Source organism: Syngnathus leptorhynchus, chromosome 4 (genome assembly GCF_054491065.1).
Source record: "Syngnathus leptorhynchus isolate UIUO chromosome 4, UIUO_Slep, whole genome shotgun sequence".
Lineage (NCBI taxonomy): Eukaryota > Metazoa > Chordata > Actinopteri > Syngnathiformes > Syngnathidae > Syngnathus > Syngnathus leptorhynchus.
The window spans coordinates 16848608-16874523 of record NC_141198.1 but is presented as its reverse complement, the minus strand read 5'-3'; the positions used below and the strand labels follow the sequence as shown (position 1 = coordinate 16874523).

The following is a 25916-nucleotide window of genomic DNA, read 5'->3' as shown; positions in this document are numbered from 1 at the left end:
ACGTGGGTCGACCTAACCCCAGCTGCCAAAGCAGGGGTGCCTTGCTCCAATGTTGACAAAACCATCATGTGCGTCAGCTGACGCTGTCCGTGCATGTTGGCTGCTTCTTCTTTTTTTGTTTTTTTGTAGCGATATGCTCCATTTACATTGTTAAAAGTGTCTCAAAAAGTTTCTGGTCCTTGGAAGAAGAAGAATAAATCTTTATTACACTGATTGAATGCCTGGCTCCATTACGGCAACTTGACAGTAGCCCCCAAAAAAAGTTGATATTTCACATTAATTACCGTATTTTTCCAAAAAATAAACAAGTAGAAGAGGGACACGGGAGATATTTTGTGAGGGGAGAGGTTTGTGTCAGGTTAAAAACAAAAATTCAAGTCGGTAATCTTTAGAAAATTGACCGAGTGACATCACGCAAAGTGCAGGCAAGATTTAAACCGGCAACTTCATAACCGTGAGATGTTGTCTTCACCGCTCGTAGCGTCCGCCCCGTTACGTTACGTTACCTCCCGTTACCATTTCCTTCTTCCACTTGCAGTTTCCACGGGGCCGGGCGACGCTCGCGCGGGGAGCCTGGGAAGCCGAGCTCTCTGTCCTTATATGGGCATCTACGTCACAGCAAAGTTCCAGCCCACTTATTAATGCCGCCACACTGAAGTCTCCCCAGCCAGCTCCAATAGAGCAAGTACACCGCCGCCACTCCGTTTTTTTTTGCACAGTCCACTGGAACCACAAGCAACCCACAAAAGGCATCCACGCCGGTCCCGAGTCATAACAAAATAATCGCGGGGGTACACGCACGGAAGTGTCGACGTCTCGGGGAGGAGATAAACTAAACAAGAAAAACTTCGGAACGCACCAGGAGCCGCCGCCGCTGCCGCCGCTGCCGCCGGAGTCGGAGCCCGACTCTTCGCACCTGACTCCCGGAGGGGGGATATACATACGACGGCCCCCTCTCTCTCTCAACCTCCTCATCCATGTCGGAGTGACTCGCAGTGCTATGACCGGGAAAGTGGCGGACAAGCTTCCTCTTACCATGAGCAGTCTAATAAACAGCATCCCCGACAGCCTGTACCCAGAAGAGGACGTCCCCACCTCGATGAACATTTTCACCAGCACGGAATCTATTAACCACTACTCGCAGATGAACGCGGGTAAGAACAAGTGGCGTTTTTTTTTTCTTCTTCTTCTTTGAAACAAAAAGCCTTTTTTTTTTTGTAAATGAGAGAAGGAAGTGAACGACAAGTTGTAGAGTCGGGCACCTGTTAGCACGCTGCTCTCCGCGCACATTCCGCCGCTCGGTGCTCGATTGTGACACAAGTTGTAACGACACACACCTGTGGAAGTCCAATTAAATGTAGTTTATATGCTATTTTTATTTCTGATTTAATTGAATAAATATAGTTGCGGGTTATTTAAAAAAAAAATCTGACACGCGATTGTTTTTATTATTATGATTTCTAAATATTAAAGCGAAAATGTCTGTTTATACACGCACGGCTGATTTATTTATTGTTTTGAACAAGCGATGGGAACATGGCCCTTTAAATGACTTCTAAATAAAAATCAAGCCATTATTAAGGCTGACTTCCTAAATAGATTTGACGTGATCCTTCCAAGCCAGACAAGACGACACGCAGGCCCGCGCGAAACCTCCTTTTGTGGAGTAAAACCGCGAGGCCCCGTTTCCACCTTAATCCCGATGATCGCGTTTATTTCCTAATTCCGTCGCCGCGAAGCGTTGCGGTTGCCGCACATTGGCAGGAAATCAATCAGCAATGATTGTGCGTGCATCTCCCTCTCCGCGTTGCACACAATGCATGCACTTCAAGATTTTAATATTTACGCCCACCTTAAATTGTGCTTAAAATAAAAGCAGCATCTCAAAACGCGCACACACACACTCACTCACTCACTCACTCACTCACTCACTCACTCACTCACTCACTCACTCACTCACACACACACACACACACGCTGAATGTTTCACTTAGGGGAAAAAAAATATACGCCTATACACTCTGTATAGCTGTAATGAATGGAAAAAAAGGTGACAGCAAATTATTAGCACGTATTTTTATTTTGTCCTAAAAATGTACAAAACGTGATGCAATTTCAAAAAGTTGTTGTAAAATAACTTGCAGACTTCAGGTGTGTTCTCGTCAAAACACTGTCATAAAAGCAAATATAATAGAACACATTTTTTCATATTCCCGTTCAAAAATCTCCCAAGTGAAATGAGACATCCATTGTAACATAAAGCTTGAAATAAAATGACAAATGTATGCATCGGTATTATATACTTGACATGCTCGAGTATTTTAGGTTTCCCTTTTGCCAAATTCTTGTAATTCCAAAGAGTGGCATTAAAATGTATCCTATTTTTGCATGTGAAATTGTTTCATAATTTGGGGAGGATTGGGTATGGTATCTTTGACACGTGTCAGATTCATTGTGGTTGACTCGAATATCTGATGACGCTCATTAATTTAAAGATACTTAGAAGTCCCTCACTCCGCCTCGATTATGTACAGATGTGTGTCTGATAAAGGCCCCCCACCCCCTCCCGTGAGGGAGTCGGATGATGTTACCGTTGAGTTTGGCTGCCCTCCTGAGGGACACAATGGCTGGATCAAAGGGGGTGTTTAGGTTGTGATTTATGAGGGCTTGCGGGATCGCAGAAGGACAGTCGCCTCTGCTTTAGATGCAGAAATCACTCATTCGAAATTACTGCTCGGACGCCACTCGCCTTTCCGTGGGAAACGTGAAGATTTCTAGTCAGGACAGGACTTCCAAAACTTGAATTCGTGTTACTTTTTCCCCCCCGAGCGCAGTTTAGCGATGCTGACGGAACCCATGTGGATTACTTGTTGCTTTGTTTTGCTCTAACCTAGATAATATCATGGATATAGGCATGGGAGGCGAGAAAACGGCTGGAGAGATTCAGTACGGGTCCAGCTTCCAGTCCAACCGGAGCGGGCAGACCGTCACCTACTTGGGCAAGTTCGCCTTCGACACGCCTCCCTCGGGCAGCATCGGCGGCTCGGGCTGGTGTTCCGACAACAACATCATCAGTCTGGTCAGCGCGGGGATCCTCGGCGTTTCTCCCTCGTCGGGCACGGTAAGCGCCCAGACGCCGTCCTCGGCGGCCGGCATGGGAGGACAGAACACGGACATGGAGCAGGTTTACGGGCCGCCGCTGCCCGCCTACTCCACCTGCGGCGACCTCTACCAGGACCAGGTCTCCTTCCACCACAGTCCCGCCGGCGGCACGGCCCTGGCGTACCCCGCCAATGACTATCACTCTACGCCCAAAAGCTCCATGGACGGCAGCCTCTTCTCCATGATCCCCGATTACAACCTCTTCCATCACCAGGGGGAGGTCAGCGTGATGGAGCACAAGCCCTTCCAGACTATGGACCCCATCAGGGTCAACCCTCCGCCCATCACCCCTCTGGAAACCATCCGAGCGTTCAAAGACAAGCAGCAGATCCACCCGGGTTTCATCGGCGGCCAGCAGCACGCTCCTTCCCATCACCCTCCCCCGCAGACTCTGACGCTCAAACCCATCCGGCCGCGCAAATACCCCAACCGGCCCAGTAAAACGCCGGTCCACGAACGTCCGCACGCCTGCCCGGCGGAGAACTGCGACCGTCGCTTCTCGCGTTCGGACGAGCTGACGCGCCACCTGCGCATCCACACGGGCCACAAGCCCTTCCAGTGTCGGATATGCATGCGCTCGTTCAGCCGTAGCGACCACCTGACCACGCACATCCGCACGCACACCGGCGAGAAACCCTTCTCCTGCGAGTTCTGCGGACGCAAGTTCGCCCGCAGCGACGAGAGAAAGCGACACGCTAAGGTTCACCTGAAACAGAAGGACAAGAAAGCGTCCGACAAGGGCAACGGAGTTCTCGGGAGCCACGGTTCCCCGCCCGGCTCCTGCGGAGGCCCCACCATGGGGCCCTCGTGACCATCGCTCCACGCACACGGACCGGAGTCTGACCCTTACGCCGACTCGGGGCAACGGGGCCGCGCCCGGGATAAGAAACGCTACGGGTGACTATTCCTCTCGCTCCCATCCTCTCCTGTTTTGAGATGGAAATCCGAGGGGGTGGGCTGCGCCGCCAACCTGAGAGAATCTCAGTACATTCCGCCCAAAAAGCAATGGCGCATCCACACCAGCTCTGCCCCCGGTTCCACTTTTGTACATTTCTTAAGCGAGAGCGAGCCAGAATCGATCGCAGCTATCGAAACGGACAAAGTAAATAATAAGGGAGGAGCAGAGTGAAAGGGTGAGTTGTCTGAGATGTATGCATTCCTTTTCCTCGGCTGTTAAAAAGTGCAATTGGTTGTGTTTGTGTGCTGTCATGGACACCTTATTAGTGGCACTTGTCTTTTTTTTTTTTTTTTTGTTACCGTGTGGTGTTTTTTTATTCTATTTGAATGTTGTTTTCTCCAATGAATGTGCCAAATGTATTGTAGTAACTCAGCCAACCTTGTTTTTTTTTGTTTTTGTTCCTGATATTTACCAAACTTGAGTGAGATCTGCATCCGCGTAGGGTTCAAAGAAAGGTCAGACTTCAAAGTCTCTCAAATTCTTTTTGAATTTTTTTTTATTTCACACCATCAAGTTCGGTTGAAACGGAGCAGGTGTCAAACTAGCATGTTACATGTCGGAGGAATGGTTCCTTCTACTTCCCAGTATTTGCATAGCATTCAACATCCAAATCATTTTCAAATGCTAAGTCTAAGCCAACAAAGAAGTTTCTTGTTTTGTTTTTTTTGTACCATATTTAAATTTGTATGCAAGTTACTGGCGTTTGTGTCATGTGCTCAAACGCGACGTAAAAAAAAAAAAAAACAAGTTTTGTACATATATGTGCATGCTAATGTGCACAATATGTTAATCCAACATATCTGCATTAATTAAAAGAGAAGCTTTGGACTGAACGTTTGTTGAGGTTAATTTAAGAAAAAAAATTGCTCCATGCCTGAAGTGGTAAAGCCTGCTTCCATTTTGGAGAGGCTAAATGATTGCATAATCTCTCAAAGCTCTGCGTAAACCAACATTTTTCTCAAGTGGTTTCTTTCTTGTTGTTGTTGTTGACCATTGTGCTGAAAGGAGGTTGAAAAGACACAAAATGTCTTCTTCCATCAAACAATACTCACATTTGGGCCAAAAAGATACAGTCGTCGTCAAAAGCTGACCCTATTTCTTTCCGGCTTATGAAACAATGAAATCGACATTGTCTGCTCAGAAATGAAAATGAACGTGTGAATTTGATGTCCACCCAGGTTATTTCATGACTATAAATGTGCATTTTGGGACCAATAACCACTTTATGGATCATATATCTTCTCCAGAAGCATTGAGTCTGGCTGGTAGATTTTTTTTTTTTTTTTTTTGGACCGCAAGAATCAGTTGCGCTTGTTAAATTGTATTTGAGCGAGACTTTCCGACATATTGCCATCAAGTATTGGCGAGCGAGGGTGAAACAGAGAGTTGAACAGAGAACACGTTGTAGTAAGAAGCGTCACCCTCTGTCGGAACAACCCGTTTTCGCCGCTGAGCTTCCTGGCCGGCGTCCATGCACTGACGTTCCAATTATTTTGGCCTGACGGGGTCTTTTCTCAACTCATCTACATGGATAAATGAACAAGCACCCAGAGATTTGAACACATCAAATGGAGAGTGAAGAAGGGGGGGGGGGGGGGGGGGCACAATTTTGAAAAGTGCCATCAGATAGTTGGCGAGATTTCTTTTGAAGAAAGGTCATGTAGCAATTCTTCCCATGCAGTAAGCACAAAGCAATATTTAGATGATGTGAGTAGATAGAGAAGCTATTTATGTTCAATGTAATATTAATGTTTTGAGCGATGACGTAGCAGGACTGGGGAACCTTTTTATCTATAAACTGATGATTTAAAAAAAATAACAATAAGTTCCAGTCTTTTTTTTTTTTTTAATGGAATGGTTCCCCAGCCCTGTTAAAGATTTATATATATATATATATATATATATATATATATATATATATATATATATATATATATATATATATATATATATATATATATATATATATATATATATATATATATATTTGACTGCCTCTCCCCTTGAAAAAAAGCTATTCTTGAATTGACACTTGCATAGTGAGAATGGATGTGTTAAATTATATAGTGAGCGTGGCCTCCTCGCCGACGCATTGTGTTGAGGAATGCGCCGCACGGTTTTCTTTCCATGACTAAATGAAGCCGTGTAATTACAACCTCACGTATTCAATATGTCATTGGTCACATCCTCTTGACTGTCATTTCTGTATTTTTTGTTGTTGTTGTTGTAATGAACAGATGGATTCACGCTCTCCTCATTCCCACCCACTCACTACAGTTTGGTGGTAGCAGAAAAATAATCCTCCCGTGTGAATCCTATAGATTTTTTTGTTTTGTTTTGTTTGTTTGTTTGTTGAATATTAAACAATCACCACTCGGAAAACGATATTGTTTATATTTTTACAAAAAAAAAAAAAAAAAGGAGGGTGGAAATACGCCTCATCTTCCTTCTCGGCTTCACGTTGGACACCGGCCAACATCAGCAGCCATTTTGGTGCCAAACTGGGTTGCGGGGTTGGCTGATCAAAAACAATATGCCATGATAACTCCAAATCACAGAAGAAAAAAAAAAAAAAAAGTGACCTCAGTCTGCTCGCGAGTGGAAGGCAGCCGTATGCTAATGTTTGTGTTTTAATTGTCCGACTGGGCTTGTGCAGAGATAGTTCAGGCTACTCACTCACAGACGGGGTGGCTTCAGGGATCTCTTGGCTATCTGGGACAGTGTCTCTCAAACTGCCCCCCTTTAAGAGAAGGAGGTACGTAGTGTCGGGGGGAATAAAAAAAAAAAAAAAAAAGGTTTGAGCAACACTGATCTAGGGCAACACACGCGCACTGTTTTTCCGTTGTGTCGTGTTTCCTTTTCATGGCAGTATTTCCTCGTGTTTGCATGTGCACGGAAATGTTCCCAAGCGCTGCCTGCCCGATGTCGTGGGTGGCGTTCCTTTTTTTTTTTTTTTTATTATGCATGAAAATACAACGGGTGGGAATAATGGGATACGAACCATTCCAGGATGGACAATTTGGGACGCACACTGGGATAACTGTTCTGTTTTTTTTTTTGTTTTTTTAAATGGAAAACAAGAGGTCTTGTTTGAAATGTCGTGGATGTCCTTGGACTATTTTTATGTTTCTATTACCTTACAATAAGGTCCTTTTATGACGAGCTGAATATTGAAATGAATTTTACTCTATCCTTGTTTACTTGTCATGCAAATGTTTTGTCATTTCTATGTAAGTACTTGAATAAAGAAAGATACCGCATACTGAACAATCCGGTTCGCTACACATGCATTCATCCATTTTGTGTACCGCTTATCCTCATTAGGGTCACACGACACCAATATGAGCTACGCCAGAAAGGTTTCAGGACTAGTGTCTCACAAGCGAGAGTTCAGAGTAATCTTAATTGACCAATTTTGTTCAAACTTGAGTCATTTGTCTTTGGTGGTTTGATCCAAATCAAATCTTAACTACCAAGGTTTTAATAGAGCAATCTGCTCTGGAGTCTGATGGACTTTCCAATCCTTCATATGCTCCAGACTGGATCTTCTGCATCTCCCTTGATGTACTTGGGAAAAAGGGTCACAGAGCCAGTTCAGGTGAGTCGTGAAATTGTCAGATGCTTGTGACCAGGTGACCTTCCAATACTCTGGCTTCTTCTCACGCACTGAATGAAACGTCACATGCAGGATCTATTTGTGTATCTTTAATGAAAACTAGTCCTGGAACTTTTCTGACAATTATTTTGAACAAAAAAATAAAAAACAAAATAAAAACAAAACCAATTTGAGCAATGTAAATCATAAAAGTTAATTTAGGTGAGATTACAAATTGGAGTCGCGACGCTTCCCTCGGAGGAAACCCAAGCGGCTCATCCTCCAACTTCCTGTTCGATGCCCCGTCGTTTGGCTAAAGGGGATGAGTTCCTGGAAAGAAAACAAAGTAGCCCATTGAAACTGGATTCAAAGTTCAACAAAAATGAGCTGGTAAGTCACAATTTCTCCTCGATGCGAACAATTCGATTGCGGGCAGTCTTGATATAGATTGAAACGATATATTGAGCAAAGCCGAGCAGGGCTTTGGCTATTTCCTGGTAGCATAACAATTTATGGCTAAATTAGCGTTAGCGTCTAGCAAAGCCTTGCTTAGTGTTTCTATGTTTATTTTATTTTAACAGACATATTATGTACGTGGTTGTCGTGTGGTTCGTCTGAGTTAATGCAATATAATTCCTTTTGAAATACTTTGTTGACTATATTCACGCTAAGGGTGCTAAGCTAACTCGGCTTTTTCAACGACGCAGGAATTGTACACGTATAAATTTATGGATTATAATTTTATTCTTTATTCTGCACTTTGCATTATTCTGACCTTAATATGGTTCGATTTAACATGCAATTTAGTTGAGTTGTCAGACTTTAGTAAAGGACACTTGTCGCTTGTCTTCTGTTTACACTGTTGCCATGTTAGGTTAGCACGTTCGTCAGAGACATTGCCTGCGCATTTGTGCCAAAAACAATTGCATTCACATCAACGTGGTCAATTTAATATAGTTTTCACTCGTATAAAATACAACCGACCTGGAGTTGAGGGACGTTATTGACTAAAACAATAGTTTTGAGTGAGGCAAACAAAGTTGGACCAGATGGGAAAGGAAGTAGATGCACTGGCATCCGGTACAAAATAAAATATTCGCAAATTGTGTTAATTGACTGAACGAATATTGGCATTAGTCAAGAACAGTTTAAGACAAAGTCAAATTTTCCATTTGAAGAGTTCAAACACAAATCTACATTTATATGATATTTTCATTTTTGGTTTACAAGTTAATTTAACACTACGTTCCACACTAGACGCAAAGTGACATTTTGTCTCACTTTACTCACTGGACTTAAGTTTAAACCCAGATACAGGTACAATTGTGAGTGGGTGGACACACACATCTGATTGTACAGTATATATCCTAACGTGGGCATATGTTAATTAACATGGATCCGAGCCAAGCAAAGTTGATCCCTATTCACCAACGTAGCTTAAGGACGTAACGGGAACAACGTTAATAATCCTCTTTATCCTGGCATGTCTGCACACGCATTCCCTTTTTTATGACACTTGGCACATTGTCGGTGCAAAACGGAAGGACGACGGCTATCGAGCAATCAAGTGACATGGCGTCATTCGGTTCAGTCGGCGTCAATGGCTGGCAAGCGACTCTCGGGCCAGCACGCACGGCCAAACACAAGGTCAAGAGTGGGGTGCAGCGGCCGTGAAAAGAGGTCTTTATGGACTCTGCTGAGGGCCGCATTCCTGCGCAGCCCGCACACTTGCTCCTCTGACGTGACAGCTTTGACTTTGGGGTCAGAGGCGGAACAATTCGGCTTCCCAACATCTTCAACCGGTGCTCTGTGCTGGTCGCAAGAGCGAGCGAGGTCGCCATTGGCTCTTCCGTAATCGCCAGAAGACTGTCACGTCTTTGTTCAGGCTTACGCGCTTTCGGGCGGCCGTGACGTCGTCGAGCCTGTTGCAGTAAATGTTGAGTGCGCACTTTGAACACATTGACAGCTCAGTTAAAGGACCAAAGTTAATCCGAATGAGTTCTCATGATGTTGCGATGACAATAGCAGAACCTTTCACGCTGCTGTAACATGAGGCACGAGTGTATGGTTGGACATCTAGTCTAAGTCCAAGTCTTTTTATTTTATTTTATTTTATTGTTTTTTAAACAAATTGTAAAAGGAGTAACACCTTTTATTGTTTACAGTATTTAACGAGTGAATACAAAAGTCCCCATTGCAATAGTCACTAAATCAAAACAACACCCAAATGGGCTAATTATCATCAACACAATACGCTCATAAAAGTAATAACTGTTACCGTAATAGTGCTGGAATAAATACCTGAGTGGACACATTCCTTTTTAGCTCACCTTACGGGAAGTTGGCATTCTGTTTTTTTCTCCAGAAAAACAAACAATAAGTTCATTATTAGTGCATTTACATACTCTGTTAATTGTCTTGGCCGCGTTGCGTGTGTGTGTTTTTTCAGATGCCATCAATCAGTGTACCTGACAGGATTTTTGTTGTTTTTTTTGCGTTTCTTCCTGGTTGCACAACGCAGGCCCTCCATCACACCCTCTCTTTTCCATCTCATTAGACTACACACCTTTCTTTTGACACAGCTGCTGCCTCGCCCTGCCTGTCAGACACAACTGTCCATCATATAGCTTACATTTCAGCCCATTAGCGCCGTATCAATGACAAGACGCCAGCTAGCGCTTTTTGCTAAGGCGCCGTCGGTCGGCTTCACAAAGCACTCTTGATGCTGCGGAGATACTTATTAAAGCTCGCGTTTTGAAATGGGGATAAAAGAATGTGTGTTTTTAACTAAGGTGTTTTGTCACCAAAACTCGAGCGGAGCTCTCTGACTTTTTTCCGAACTGTGTTGAAAAGTTTTGGTTAACATGTTATTCACCCAACTATTGAGGGTTTAATTTGACAACTTTTATGAAACTAAGGCACATTTTATGTTTCCAAGTATTATTGCAAACTCTCCAAATTGACATTGTTGATGTCATTTCAGGATTCCCTTCAAGATTGGCCAGCCCAAAAAGCAGATTGTCTCCAAAACTGTAAGTAGCCACTTGGCATCAAGTCATCAAACTGATATTTTGACATTTCTGTACGTATATGTATTTTGTTCATTTTTCAGGTTGAAAGAGACTTTGAGAGGGAATATGACAAGCTCCAAAAGTAAGTCACCATTCAAGTTAAGATTCATTTCTGAGTTCTTCCAATTGAAAATAAAGATTTTTTTTTTGTTGCCATATGTTTCAAACAATCGCTTTTTGGCAAAAGAAATTCAATGAAGGATCCACATTTAAATTATGGACCAGTGTGCAATTGAATTTAAAAATGTTTCACAAAATACTGTACAGTATGAAAGCCTTCAAAGATATCAAATCAGAGATTTACCAAGACAGAGGTCTTAACCAGAAACTAGAACCAGAATCTGGATGGAAAAGTGAAAAAGTAGGAGGACCCTTAATCGGTTAGGTGTGGTGTTGTCAATCACGCGTGAGTCAGCACGCCAGGCTTGTACTGGCATTTTGCTGCTCCACCCTGAAGATTCTTATCAGTCCACCCAAAATAGAAAGATCTGCCATGAAAAGCAGTGATTCTCGTTTAGTGTCTGGGCAATTAAAGATAATCCTTCTCCCCAAGACCTGTTGTATAGCAGGATTGTCTTCATAGTTTAAAAAAAATAAAAAATAAAATAAAAATGAATATATAAATAGTTTTTTTTTCTCCAAAATGTGATTTTTATTTATTTATTCTTTATTTATGGGAAAGGTACGGTTTGGTGGCGGTAAAACAGTGGGGCAGTGGGTCAAGAAGCAGCAGCTGTTCCATGAGGCCACCCTATTAGCACCTTTTGGAAAAACGCTTCAAGCCTCACCTGATGACTCTCCTCGGCTGTGCTGCAGCAACGGCACAAGAGAGATTGTCAAGTACGCCAAATATGAATTCATCAAGGCTTGGGAGAACACGTGTAGGGCTTGTGTACATGGAGGAAGATGAGCTCCTCAGTGGATCACTGCAATGCTAGGTGCTATGTTTTGAATTTTTATTATGTGCTGTGTCCAATCTTTGCAGAGTGAGACATTCGGCAATGACCGGATCCTGATTAAATCCTGCCACAAGTATTGCTAATAATGTCTGCTGTAGCATTTTGCAAGAATACCACACAAAAAAAAAAGAAAAAAAAAGACACATTTGTGACGATGAGAAAATGAAGCTTGCGATTGCGGCCCGCGAGACCCACTTGCATCTAATTGGTGAGAGTGATATAAGAAGTTAGTGTGGAGATTGTTCTGACAGAGCTGTGCTGTGAACAATACAGCGCCGCGTTGCATCATTCGCCGCGCTTGACATTTTTGGAACAAACCTCCATCTGGTCGCTGGCGATTCTCTGTGAAATCCTTGAAAACGTCAAGACGCTCCAAAGCGTGCTATGATAGGTATTAATTAATGAATCTTCACTCGCCCCGTAGTCCACATGTGTCAAACAGATGGCCTGCGGGACACATCTTGCCCACGCTGTCAAAAAAAAAAAAAAAAAAAGTCCAGTCTGCTGCATGATGAGATTATTAATAATTATTAGTAGTGTTGCACGTGCATTATACAATGTGCTGCAGAAAAATGATGGGAACTGTCGAGAGAGCGACAAAAAAAAGCACTTGAAGAATGGAAACTGTCAAAAATTAATTCCGGTACTTAATATTGGGCTAAAACAATCACTCTTTAAAATATCCAAGTAAAGTCACGGTACTCGGGAAATTTCCGAAAAGTACGACGATTTTTTTTTTTGCTGATTGTCAACCGATCCAAAAATCAATTTTCGAGTCAGGAAGGTAAAATTAATATAAATGTAGCCGCCCTCCTCTGACCTTCTAATATTTCAGAGTTTAAATTTCAACCCACACAGCAAGCAAACACGTCCATTGTGTTTTGAGTGAAGCCAATACCGAATCGTGTGGGTAACTCATTATGTAACAGAATCGATGATTCGAACGCAGCACGGCGCTCGCTTATTAGGCTGCAAAGAAAAAGTCAAATATGATTTTGCCCTTCATCTACAATATTCCATCCGTTTTTGTCAACACGTTTGATTTCCTTGTCCGGCTTTTGTGGCGCCCTCAAATGGTGCTGCGGAAATGGAAGCCCATTTACCTGTTCATCAAAGCAGACGTGACTGACGGTGGTCTCGGGGGAGATTGTAAAGCCCTCGTTTGCCTCGATTGATATAATGAGCGCCGTGTGTTTTCAGCCTCCTTAGTCGGGTAATTGCCATTTTGAACAGCCATCAGTGGAATGTGTACAGAGGAATGATGAAAGGCGTTAATAATGCTTTTTACAGCAAATATAGTTGATGTTAACCTGTTTGGTTAATTATCCAAAAGATGCCATAATAACTTTGTACGCAGTCAAACGTGTAATTTCTTCTCCTAGCACACTTTGTCCAACTCGATTCAGACTTATAATGTTTTCGATCAAACAGTTGAACTCTGGATTATTATTTGGTGTCTCTTAAAGCCATCGCAGCGGAATGTTGCCGATAATCATTCTTCCTCTCGTCGCAGGCTGGAAGATCAGACAAAGAAGCTTCACAAGGACATGAAGAAGAGCACGGAGGCTGATTTAGGTTTGTTCCGCCGCCACGGTGCGGGCTCCCGCTTTTGGATGCCATCGATCGCTACTTGTTGATTGGCAGGTTTTTCAAGGCTGCAAAGATCTTTGTCTTGTTTGTGTTCCTTTGCCAAGTGTGCCAGATCTTAGAACCACTCGGCGAATGAGATGAAAGAATGCAGAGCGCCGCCTTAATCTTTCGGAGGCTTTTTTAGGCTGTTACAATAAATGTGTGCATAGGCGCTTGTACTCTTAAAAGGTTTTTTTTTTTCTCACGCCTTGTTCTGTTTTGGTTTTATTTCCTTAACATGTTTGCTATACAGAGGTTTTATGATTTTCATGGGGGTTTCTTCTTTCATTCATTGGTAAACGCGGAGATCAATACTGGAGATTTTGGATACCACTTTTTGTTGTTGTTGTCTTTTTTAGACCCATACCAGTACCAATATCTATTTATTTTCTTAACATTGCATTTGAGTGAACACAACTTCAAGTAATTATAAACAGAGATTTTTTTTTATTTCTTTGACTCGCATTGATTCGCCAAGGCGTTAAACAGCCATAGTGTAGTGCCACCTACTGGTGTGGAGGCCTTAAGTATCACAGGTTGTGATAGCTACCTCAGCCATCCCTCATTCGTACATTGGTTGTCCAAAACCGTTTTCCCAATCGGAAATCATGCAAATGTAAATAAATCACTTTCAAGTCAAATTACTGGAAATGTTTATGCACTTCAAGTGTGAAGACTCTCAGACGGCTAATTCAAACAAGTAATCATCTCAATTGTCACCGGGCTCTTTTGACCCCCATTTCTATCTGCGTCATTTGAGACTCCATCACGATAGTAGCCAGCAGCGTGTTACTTGTCAGCTGGTGAGAAAAAGCAAGAACACCACACCGAGGTAATTAATAGCTTGAAAATGGGCCTCTGGAGACAAGTGTGAAAACAGACCGGTGACTCTTTCACATTTCGATGAAGGCCATTTTCACCACGGCCTCTCCTGTCATCTCGCAACGCAGCTCATTAGTTCGGACAGCGACACAGTAATGCGCCGCGTCTCTCAAAAATGTGACAATATCCTCTCGTTTTGTCTTCCTCAGCCATGTCGAAAGCGGCAGTGAAGATCTCGGCTGACCTTCTGAGTAACCCGCTGTGTGAGCAGGACCAGGCCTTTCTCGAGTCCATGACGGCTTTGGACACGGCCATGAAGACCATGGACTCCTTCAACCAGGAGAAGGTTAGAAGCGCGCTCGATCACTCCCTCTTTTGTAGGCTAGGCATTGACTCTACAGTATTTTGGAGAAGAAAAAAAAAAAAAAGAAGTGCACTTTGCAATCAGACGTGGTTGTTTCCAGTCGTGCTGTGACAGACACAACAATAGAGACAACGTGTAGTGAGAAAAGTGGCGCAATCTAAGAGGAAGTAGCTGATAATAAAGGTCATTTTAGCTCGCTTTATTCCAAAATAAATACCCCGGCGTGCTCTTTTTGGCAACAACATTTTGTCTGTCGGTGAGCTTTTGAGAAGAATCATAGCCACGGGTACTTGCGCTGTGAATCATACTTGCATAATGCGTGTATCCTCAAGGCACAAGACTGACAAAATGTGCAAAGCTGGAGATTGACATCAGACCTTTTCTATTTCATCTGGAACTTTGTGCGTCATTGGGAAGATCCTGTTGCATTTTGCTTTTGTTGTTGTCCAATTACCTTTTGAATCGTTCGTTACGATGTCTCGAAATAGAATAAAAGGATTTTCTAGGTGATCACTTTTGCCGTGGGATCACGTGAGTCAAACTCGTGAGGACTGAAAACTCCATCAAATACTATGGGCTTGACCCACAAAATCTTTTTGGATGTACAGGACTGTTCCACCATTTCATACGCAAATGAACAAAACGGTTGTCCAGTTGATTCTTAATTCTCAAATTACAAAAACTGAAGCAATATCTCCCATAGGAAATAATGTAAAAACAATGAATTTGTTCCAGACACGTAAAAATAACAAAACTGGGATACATTTTAGAATAGTGATACTTTTACATGGAAAATAATGTCAAATAAATAAATTAAGCTGTACAGGTCAGTCCGATCCGATTTTTCCTTCCACTCCCTCCATTTTCGTCAATATCTACACACAATCAAGTTGTCTCGTTATCTCCGTAGCAGCAGTGTTCATGTCAGTGGGCACAATGAGCAACTGGAAAAGGTTGTTGATACCCAACAGAGTGCAACGCTTTGTTAGCTCTTGACTCAGTACAGCCCCCTTCCCTTCCCCCCCTCCCGGTGATGATGGACAACCTTCAGCTAGAGAGGAACTGACAGCCCCGTCACACTTGAAAATCCACCACGCCTCCCCGTCTCACTAAATAAACTTCCTAACCTTCATTGCGTGTTGACTTTGTGTAAAGTGGCTCAACATGAGCTCAAGGCAAGAAAGGCACGGCGAGCACTTTTTCCCGCCGCGCGTTTGCTAGGTGTTCCACACATCCGCGCCAGCTGACTGCCGACTCCGACAGCACCCACAGCCAAACCCTGGCGAGAGAAAGAGAGAGAGAAAAAAAAAAAACAGACACAAAAGCAAGCCACCCTTGGCTGGGTTCGGCGCTGAGACGAGATGTTGCGCCGCGGGGCCCGCGAGTGAGCGAGAGCAGCCAGCGTATGAAACGCCGAGCGATAATGAAGGCAGCAGTGGCCCAGGTCTGCGTGTTTATTTCTGGGGCTGAGGAGGGCGCGCAGCCCCGCCGGCGCACCGCTGCCGAAGCTGAGCCCCAGCGTAGATGGCGGCGGGCGCGCTCGAGCACGCCGCGTTTGGAGGGATATTGATTTCCTCTGCGATCTGCGTGTATTTTTGGGAGGCCTGTGTGCCGGGCTGGCCTCTGCTCCGTGACTCACTGACGGAGACTGCAGCTTGAGCGCCGGCCTCGGGCTCCGCCAGGCCCTCCGAGGAATAGCTCCGCCCCTCCTCTCTGCGGGAAGGGGCAAGAGGGTAGAGGGCACCGGCATGCTTAAGCAAATCCGCCGCTGCTCTTCTTCTCCCTCCTCGCCGCATGCTAACACCTTTGAGAAGCGGCAAGGAGGGAGGGGAGGGGGGTGGGGGTTGAATATGTAAAACAAAAGAGCATGTGAATTCCCATACACTTGTTTGTTTTTGCTTTTTTTTTTTTTTTTTTTACCCCCTCCAACCACAATCAAGCAGTTTACACTTGGAAATGGGCCTCGGCGTTACAACGCCTTCTCGTATCTGGTCGGGGCATTTTCACATCGCGCAGCTGCGACCTCGCTTCCATTTGTTAGATTGCCGTATCGGCCGAGCTTCTTCCGATAGCGGGCACGTTCTTCATCATCATCATCATCATCGGACGTCGCTCACGCCTCACTTGTCTGTGCTTTCAGTCGTCCTTCCGTCTTCTATGCGTTTACCTTTCTCGCCATGTTTTGCAGATGCGAGCTTCAACTATCATTTGAAAAAAAACTTGAGGAGTTGTTTGATAACTTCTTCTGAGGCTGGAGGCCTTGAAATGAAATGTTCGTTTATATCTATTTAACACGTATGCACACCCTGGCACACACACACACACACACACATACGCAACCCTCCCTTTTTTCCTGCCTGGTAATTCTGTCAACCAAAAAGAAAATGTACCCCCCTCCCAAAAAAAAACAAAACAGATAAACTGTTATTGTTTCAAATGTTTTTGTTTGCAAAGAACTTTCATCTTGTGTGGCGGCCCACCTTCCACAGGATTTGAAATCAGAGGGGCTTTGCTTTCATGTCCGTCCCCTGACAGTTTCATCCTTTTGTATATCAAGCTCAATGAATATTCACGGCTTTCACCTCAGGGTTTGCATGCAATAAAATGATCAGCAAAGTTTTTTTTTTTTTTTCTCTAAAAGCTCCCTTCTACTCCCCCCCCCCCCCCCCCCCCCCACACACACACACACTTATTCCCCCTTTTCCTGAGTGCTCTGTTTGAAATGTATTTTGTCATTTGTACAGCGACATTTTTGCTAATGAGTGAGAATTTTAGTTTGAGTGTAACTCACTTAGACAATTTGTAACTTCACCTCCTCTTGATGCTGATGAGTTTTTGTTTTCTTATTAAACCGTAGGTCAACCAGATCCAGAAGACTGTTATCGACCCTCTAAAAAAGTAAGTCATGTTTTATTTTTTTCAACTTGGTGCTTGCCAGACAGCCCGTTAATTTATGTTTACCAATTTAAAAAAAATCTCCACAAGTCTGAAAAGGCTTCATCAGCCCAAAGCTATATCAGACTGGTAAAATAGTATCAGTGCTCTAGTATCGGAGCATTTTTTTTATTTTTTTTTGAAGTCTTCATGCGAGTTAAATTTGCACTCATTTTTAATACTCATTTGGAAAAATCTATCATTTAGCAGCATCTTTCACCAATGCAAATGATACCTTATTTTTTTTTAAGCGCTACTTTACAGAGCGATAAGACCGAAAGAGCTGCAGCGTGTATTGTAAAAGAGAACAAGGGCTGCGGTGGACGTGTGTCTGGAAGACAGTTTATACGGTTCTTATTCATAAAGGTCGCCCCCATCTGAGCAGACAGCAGCGAGTGCTATTCCATTCCTTCAGCCGCTTTTTCATAAACACGCACATGTACTCGCACACGCACACACAGGCATGCAAAGCAGAGGTACTTAAGGGAGTGGTTGGATGCTCCCACTCATCTTCCGGAGGGCTTGTTAAGGTTTTGCTTCCTCCCGTGGCTCCTCCCAGGACTTTCAGCGTATGCTGCCGAAGAGGCCTCGCGTACACTTTTATTCCCCCCCCTCCACACACACACACACACACACACACACACACACAGACAGAAGCGTTTAGTTGAAACATTTAACAAATAAACTCAACAGTGTACACACAAATCTTTTTTTTTTTTTTTTTTTGAAGACACGTGTGTCATTGTTAGTTTCTTTTCTCCCGCTTTGCTCCGGTGACGGCGGAGAAATGACAGGATGGAATGGTTCTAATTTCCTCTTCCTGGTGGGCGGCAGGCGGACGTGTGGGCCGGCTCAGAATATGGCAAAGGGCCCAGCTTCCTGGGCCCAGAGCAGTGAATGGGCTTGAGAAAAGAGAAGTGTCACAAGACGGTGCTCCCTCTCAAGCCTACTTAAGCATCCAAAGCTGTGAAGTTGGCCATTTCGGCAGTCCCGAACTTTTAATGTCCTCCCTCCATTTATCAACCTGGCCCGCCGTTTTACAAACATAAGAAACAATGCGACTCATTCGTTTATCCAAGACTCCATCTTGCCTAAAAGCTGCTACTACTACTACAAAAAAAAAAATCCTTTTTGAGCTTCCATTAAGATTCCATTAGTCCCTCACTAATGAATATTTCCCCATTGTTTGTTTCGCACAAAAATACTATTAGTGATTTTTGCGTTTATGGCAAAAGTTAATGGAAAGCCTCCGACGACAAATGTGTGCTAACTGTTTAAAAACGTCGCCGTCCGCTCGTCTTAATACTTGAAAATACGTCGTAAAGGCTCGCACGCGCTTTCTTTCCTCTGCCGTCTGGGCCTCTGTCTTTTCTATCTTGTCGCCCAGATGTGCACTTAATCCACTCGGCGAGGTCCCTGAATGACATCACGGTGTTTGTTTGAGGGGAGGGGATGGGATGGGATGGGAGTGCGTGGGCACCGAGGCATTTGTATAATCTGGGCCTCCTAACCTTAACCTTTGTACACGCTGTGCTAAGTCAAGATTTGTGCCTCGGCTGCCTTTTGACAAGAACGAGTGACACTTTATAAAATATCCGCATCTTTCGCCGTTGACGTTTCACTGAGCTGACGTCTCGCGGGCGATGACTGTTCAACCTCAAGTTTGGGTTTAAATTTAGAAGAATTTTCTTGTTGTTGTTGGTTTCCAAATGTTGAGAGTTTTTTTTTTTTTAAAGACCTAAGGGTGTTTGCTGTTGCTTTCTTTCCAAACTAGCAGCATGTGTGAGTTTTGATCAACAAAGCATAAGGCAAGTTGCAGCAGATCAAACTCCCACTCACGTTCGTCACACTCGTGCACGCTCAAGAGGCCAACTGCTCCCGAAGCAGGTGGAAGCCGTTTTGCATGCTCAATAGCGTATTTAACGCAACGTCCCCCCCTCTCTCTCACACTCTTCTTCACTTTTAGAGGTTAGCGCGTAAACAATTCCGTCCTCCTTGTGGTCGGCTGTGTCTTTTTCGTGAGTTATGCGACGGCCAGCTTCCGAATGCGAGGGTGCTCGGCCCAGACTTTGGCTTGGCCCGCTTGTGGACTGGCACTCTTTCGTAAACACGCGTTCTCAGCCAGATGCTATTTCCATCCCGTCTGTTAGCCACACCCTGACCTGTCATCCGAGCCGACGCGGACAACTGACCGGTCGGTCGGTGTCAGCTCACCTTTTCAAAATGCATCCAAAAGCGGTCCTCGTAAGGAAAAGTTTCGACACCCCCGTTCTATATCGCTGAGTCACACAGAGCCGTTGAAAGTAGCAGCGAGACGTCAGCATCCAAGGGAGAGAGCACTCGAAACTCTTTTGAACACGCTGACGAATGAACGGCAACAAGAGGCACCGCGGTGTGTCATGACAAAATTGCCCTTTGCTGACAGGTGTAGTGCGCACGTGAGAATACGCTGGGATCAGTTTTCCTCGCTGTGTCATAAATCGCCCGTTGGAGGCGAGCCGTCGTGCCTGGAGGGCGCTTACATAACGCCCTGGTGCTGCAAGACTTGAGGATCAACATCAAGCCCTGCCATGAACTGGGTCAAAGTGGTTGTTTATAAATAGTGGCGGAGCGTGGGCCGCCGGGCCAGGCCGGGCCCGGCCTGGTCGTGATGTCACTCCAAAAGGCCACTCCTTGCTCCGCTTCCTGTCGGAAACAATCCCCGCTTGTCTGAAAACCCAGCGCCGGCCGGCGCGCGTCACTTTTTTTTCGCTCGCCCGCCCGTAAGATGTGTAAACGAGATAGTCTTGAAACGTCCACCGTGAAGCCCACACGGCTAATAACGCCACGGGCAGCACGTTGTGATCTCTGAGTGAGAGTTCTGCTGCTAAAATGCTTTAAATGAGTCATTCCAAAAAGTAAATCGAAAAAAAAAATATTATTTGTACGTTTTGATCAATGACTCACTCACCTCACCGTGAATCACGTTGTGCCCTATTTACTGTCATTTTTATACTCCTACTCTAATCGAGTATCTCGAGAATAATGATTCGTTTCTCTGTCTCATTTTTTACGTATGATTTAATACGAAAGTGTTATTAGCATATTTTTGAGACAATAAAAAGCACCTTTTCCATAGTTTGGTTTGTCCAACTTATCCACCGCTGTGGCTTCAAAGCTCAGACTCGGACCCAAAATTGTGTTGAGGGCAGCAAAAGAGTTTTGCTTGGATATAAAACTTGGGCTTAAGCTGCTGCAACGTTTTTCTTTTTAGTTCTGGTTTACTAGAATCCCGTGTCACATTGTAGCCAAAGGTCAAAACGTACTTGCTTATTGTGCCTTTGGGTGCTGTAAATCGTAAACGCTTGCCTGTGCTGGATCGCGCATGCTAAACTATCGAGCTAGCTGAGGAGACGCTCCCATCGTTTGTCGGATTTGTTGCCATGACTACTTGTTATTCCTCTTTGGCAAATATTTTTAATGAATTACTGCCACATTCTGAAATGGATTGAGTGTGACAATATTCTCTAATCTGTCATTTAAATACGATTCTGAGGCCCTGACCAACCTCTACTGTTCTTGGTCTCGGATTTTGTAAAGTAAATTTCCTCCAAAATGCGACTTATAGTCCAGTGCAACCATTTTTTTTTTTCTTTGACTCTTTTTTTTTTTTTTTTTTTTTTTTACCTGTGCAATATACTCTGGAGTGACTTCATTATTCTCCAGAAATAAACATCACCATTTTCATCATTCATGTTCCCATCTTATGTTACAAACACAATCAATCCATCTTCCTCATGAATATTTCTGTCCAACGTGAGCGTCTCCCATTCAAACACAGCACCAAAAGCGGCGCAACAAGTCCCGCGATGAAGCTCCCGTCGTCTCTGTTGCCAAGTTACAGTTGAGTCTTCTCCTATTTTTAGTGCCCGAGACCAAGACTCTTGTAGTAAGAAATTACTTTCATTAGAAAGGATGATAATTGTCTCCAAATGAAGAGTGTCATGCCTTTTTGAACTACAATAATGAGATAATCGAGGAAGCCTAATGCAGAGCTATCCTCCGGGGTTTGTCAAGTACCTCGACAAGGAATGTTATTTATTCATAATGACTTTTATTAACATTGTTTGTAATAGAAAATCCTCATCTATGCTTTTTTTATGGAGCTTTTTTTTTTTTTTTTTGCAATTGATTGGAAATGCATTTTCCCAGGTACGGCGCCGTCTTCCCGAGCCTCAACATGTCTGTGAAACGTCGCGAGCAGACGCTACAGGACTACAAGCGCCTGCAGTCCAAAGTGGAGAAATACGAAGAGAAAGAGAAAACCGGGCCCGTCATGGTCAAACTGCACCAGGTAAGCTGAACTGGCCGTCCCGCTCGATGGCGCCCCCTGCCGGCGGACGAGACAAACGCTGACTGGATATGAACAAAAATAGTTGAGCGCCTGCGTGTACAGTGCGTGCGCGCTCTTTCACCCACGCGAGCTAGCGAGCTCTCAAGTTTTTCAAAAAGCCACTGCTGCACATCTACAGGCACGTAATTGAGAATTGGAGACACACACACACACACACGAGGCCATTACCGAAGCGCGCACATTCACAGATAGCGTTGCCTAAGCTATCGCCGCTAACACATCCTCACATGGAGATCCACCCACACATGTTGAGAAAAGCACCGTCAGGGGAACAAAGACTTGAAGAGGCGCCCCCCCCCCCCCCTGCACGCCTGCCCTTTGAATCCCCATGCACTTCAAGAGACCATCCCGACAAAAAAAAAAAAAAAAGGATGCCATTTCGTTTTCAAATCAACTGGCCGAGGACGAACGAACCGCACCGTCCTAACGCGAAATCAAAAAACAATATGCTCCGTTTTAAATGGACCGTCTCTTTGTAGCAAGTCTCACCCTCTCGCATATTCATCGTGCGTTAGGTGTCTACGGTCGACCCACTAAAACACACACACACACACACACACACACACACACACACACACACACACACACACACACACACACACGGCTCTGTGGTGCTGGAGTCCACTCACAGCCAAGTCTGCCCACATTACCCACTCCTCCTCACTGTGGTCGTGATTACAGCCTTTTTTGCAGCTCTTCTCCGTGGGAATTAGGCAAATATCTTTCCCGACCAAAAAAAAAAAAAAAAAAAAGCCGACGCCAGTGTGGCGACTGGTGAAAATGAACTCTATTTTCCATAACGCCGTTGTTTGACACTCAATTGGGAGTGGCAAAAAAAAAAAACATTCTCATTGGAAGAATTGTTTGATGAAAAAGTCTTCACACAACAGCCACGTGCGGCGTATTGCCAATGACGTCATCATCTGGCCGTTCCCACAGGCCAGAGAGGAGCTGCGACCCGTCAAGGAGGATTTTGAGGCCAAGAACAAGCAGCTGCTGGACGAAATGCCCAAGTTCTACCACAGCCGCATCGACTATTTCCAGCCCAGCTTCGAGGCTCTCATCCGGGCGCAGGTTTGTTCTTCCTCAATCACGGTCGGTCGGGCCTTCTGTTAAGTAAGCCAGCGTGGACGCCTGGTGGTGCGTCCCCCCCCCCCGTCCCGTCCCCCTCCCCCAGTGGCGCTGGCCTCATAAAGGCCTCATCTGTCTGGCTCCGGCGCGGCCCCAAACCTGCCGTTTCTCTTTTAGCAGATGCCCTCCCCACTGCGGAGCCACCGTGTCATTTCCTCGGCGGCACGCTCCTAATTAGCAAACGAGATTAGCTCAAACTAGGCTTTGAACTCGCAGGACGAGGACAATCGAATCTTTCAATTTGCTGCGTTCCCCCTAAAAGTTGCGTAATGAAAGGATGGAAGACGTGCGAGGAGGTCACTCTGGAGGAAATGTAATTGAGCGTTTGAGTCTGCTGAATGAGCGCTTATACACACACACATACACACACACACACACAGCAGGAAGGCACACGTGGGTGGGCAGCGGACCTCCCTCGGTTCGGTCCTCCACTCCCTTCTCCTGCGTTGCTCTGCCGCTCCCAGCAGCGGCATCAGCGCAGGCACAATAGCCGCCTTTGTTTGCTGCCTGCCACGACACTTGTTGGGACGTGCGGGTCCACCTGTACACGCAACCGACATATTTTGCATTCTCCCGCCTGCAGCATGCGGGTTTCGTTGGAAAACCAAAAAAAAAAAAAAAAAAAAAAAAAATCGAGATGATTTACTGTCCTCTTCCCTCGAGATTGTCATTGTTTCCCGAAAGGTGGATTATGAGCACATGCTGTGAATTTACAGTCCGAAAGTAAAAGATGAGGCGCAGTTAAATTGTTCACCGTATATTAGGGCTGTTGCTATAAAATATTTCAAATAGAAAAGAATTGAGTATTTGGATCAAATAAGAACTTACATAAATGTGTTACGTGGACATGTTATATTTTTAGATAGTCCAATTTTCTCTCAATTTAAACTGCATAGCACCACAGTTTTTCTTCTCCCTAAAAAAATGTTGGTAAATCAGACTTTGGGAAAGCAGAGGCGGGCATTCCCGAAATTCACGTGAAATACATGTGAAGAGTGCTTTGTCAGTGATTGTTTCTCTCCGGGCAGGTGGTGTATTTCACGGAAATGTACAAGGTCTTCAGCGAGCTGACTGATCAGATCGACCGGGCGGGCCTGACTGACGAGCAGCGGCAGAGGGAGAGCGAGGCCAAGCTCAACGAGCTGCGCGCTCTCTCCATCGTGGCCGACGACTGAGACGTTTCCGAGGCGGCGCCGTGGCCTTCGCCGGTTAGTGCTTCCTTTCCCTACGACTTGTTTTATCAGATGCAACGTTCACAAAGCCATCAGCCAAACGCTACTGCCAATTTCTTCAAACAGCGGCCGACCCGACCCGCTCGTATACGCCCTCACGTCATTTGAGGCCGTTAAACTCATCTGAAGTCTGTGGCCAACTAAAACAGCAACAACGGACAAAAGTAAAGTTATTCGGATAAATATGTTGAAAAGCAAAGGTACATTTCCGATTCATAATCAAATATCCGAATCAAGCTTATTTGTTTTATTTTCCTCAACTCTATGAAAGTCATTTTGAAAATTTCAAAATTTTGCGATCTATGTCGTCAGTCAAATCTATAATGATATGTGATGAGAGACATTGTATGACCTTTTGGATCTGGTTAGGGGCTGCTGTTTTGGTTAGCAACAGGAAACAGTCATTCAGATGAATACGGGTGTAGTCAGTAATTGTTTTGTAATTTCTGCTAATGAAGTCATAGATTGTTATTGTTCTCACATCGACTGTTGTGTAGTCACTTCAACTCTTGCTACCCAAAACAGCAGCACCTCAGTCATCACTTTATGATGTAATGATGCTTTTATTTGACACTCCGGATCACTTGACATCAATTGTAGCGCTGTATAGATCATTTTGTTCAATAATATTCCAGAAATGTGTTTTTACATGCAAGATATTTGCAATTTGGCACTATATGATGTTAGATTATTTTTGTTATGGCTCGCAGGCACAATCTGTTATTCTAGACACTTAAAGCTTTGAAACTTTTTTTTTTTTGTTCAAACATCCGACATGATCTTATTTCCCCACGTGTTGACATCATCTTTGTGGCGCATGAAGCAGCAAAATGCAATTTGTTACATGAGGAAGTGGACAGAGTAGTGCAGTAGAGTAAGTTTCAGCCACAGTGCTAAAATCAAGCCAAGTGCTCCCTCTAGCGGGGAAAAAAGGACTCGTTCCAAAGGCCTCCACCGACAAAGGGTTCAGAGGTCACAGACGGACACTGGGTGCGCTTACTTTAACTTGTAGTGTCATACAGGCAGTTGCCTTGTCTTTGATGTATTTTAACTTAAGCTAACTACTGATTAATGAAGGGGACTTTATACTAAATGAAGGCTTTTATTTTTTTTCCCTTTTTTTTTAACAGTGTTGGGGCCACACTAAAAAGAAAGCAAAATACTAACATGTCAGAATTACAAGTTGAAATATTACACCTTATCAGAAAACTAAATGTGTTATTACAATATTAGTTGAATCAGTACTGCTTTTTCTTCCCCTTCATCAAAAAAAAAGTTTACCTATAATATTTTGTTATAAAATCGTAATTTAAAAACGTGATTTGAATGTCAGTCAAAGATCAGTTCAGGTACTAATTATGTCAGTACTTCACAATACTTTTTTTTGGTGTAAATCTTAATTTTACTTAGCATTGTCAAAAAATACTTTACTCAAGTAACACTGACTTTTTTCTTGTATTCTTCCTTTTTTTCTCAATGTGACCTTCATACTCCTTTTAAACAATGTCGTTTTTTTTTTATTTATTTTGACAATACTTTTATCCTCAAGGGTTTTATTTGTTTGTAAACATATGTTCCGTGATTGTCCAATAGCATTTTTTGCATACATTAAGAAAATAAATGATCAATGAGACGTCACTTTGCTCTCTTCCTCTTCCTATCCCTT

At 44.1% G+C, this 25916-nt stretch overlaps 2 protein-coding genes and 1 long non-coding RNA gene across 5 annotated transcripts; 2 read left to right on the top strand and 1 right to left on the bottom strand.

The window, feature by feature from the left end:
* Nucleotides 1–591: 591 nt before the first annotated feature.
* egr3 (early growth response 3) lies at nucleotides 592–4622 on the top strand. 2 transcript variants are annotated; one of them, XM_085910170.1, is made up of 2 exons: nucleotides 592–1154; nucleotides 2913–4622. In XM_085910170.1, the coding sequence occupies exons 1-2, from the start codon at nucleotides 1001–1003 to the stop codon at nucleotides 3971–3973; spliced, it is 1215 nt and encodes a 404-aa protein (XP_085766296.1). In that variant the 5' UTR covers nucleotides 592–1000; the 3' UTR covers nucleotides 3974–4622. The 2 variants fall into 2 exon arrangements, with proteins under 2 accessions (XP_085766296.1, XP_085766295.1); XM_085910169.1 differs by having other exon boundaries at nucleotides 596–1154; nucleotides 2895–4622.
* Nucleotides 3260–8906, bottom strand: LOC147058549 (uncharacterized). The gene is made up of 3 exons (XR_015065880.1): nucleotides 8700–8906; nucleotides 6797–8045; nucleotides 3260–5643 (listed from the first exon to the last, which is right to left on the bottom strand). It is a non-coding gene; the product is annotated as an uncharacterized LOC147058549 (long non-coding RNA).
* bin3 (bridging integrator 3) lies at nucleotides 7954–25888 on the top strand. 2 transcript variants are annotated; one of them, XM_085910173.1, is made up of 10 exons: nucleotides 7954–8105; nucleotides 10699–10747; nucleotides 10828–10868; nucleotides 13259–13320; nucleotides 14406–14542; nucleotides 17418–17458; nucleotides 21686–21827; nucleotides 22827–22961; nucleotides 24047–24226; nucleotides 24317–25888. In XM_085910173.1, exons 1-9 carry the CDS (start codon nucleotides 8098–8100, stop codon nucleotides 24191–24193), a joined length of 762 nt encoding a protein of 253 aa, XP_085766299.1. In that variant the 5' UTR covers nucleotides 7954–8097; the 3' UTR covers nucleotides 24194–24226; nucleotides 24317–25888. The 2 variants fall into 2 exon arrangements, with proteins under 2 accessions (XP_085766299.1, XP_085766298.1); XM_085910172.1 differs by having other exon boundaries at nucleotides 24047–25888.
* Nucleotides 25889–25916: the final 28 nt, after the last annotated feature.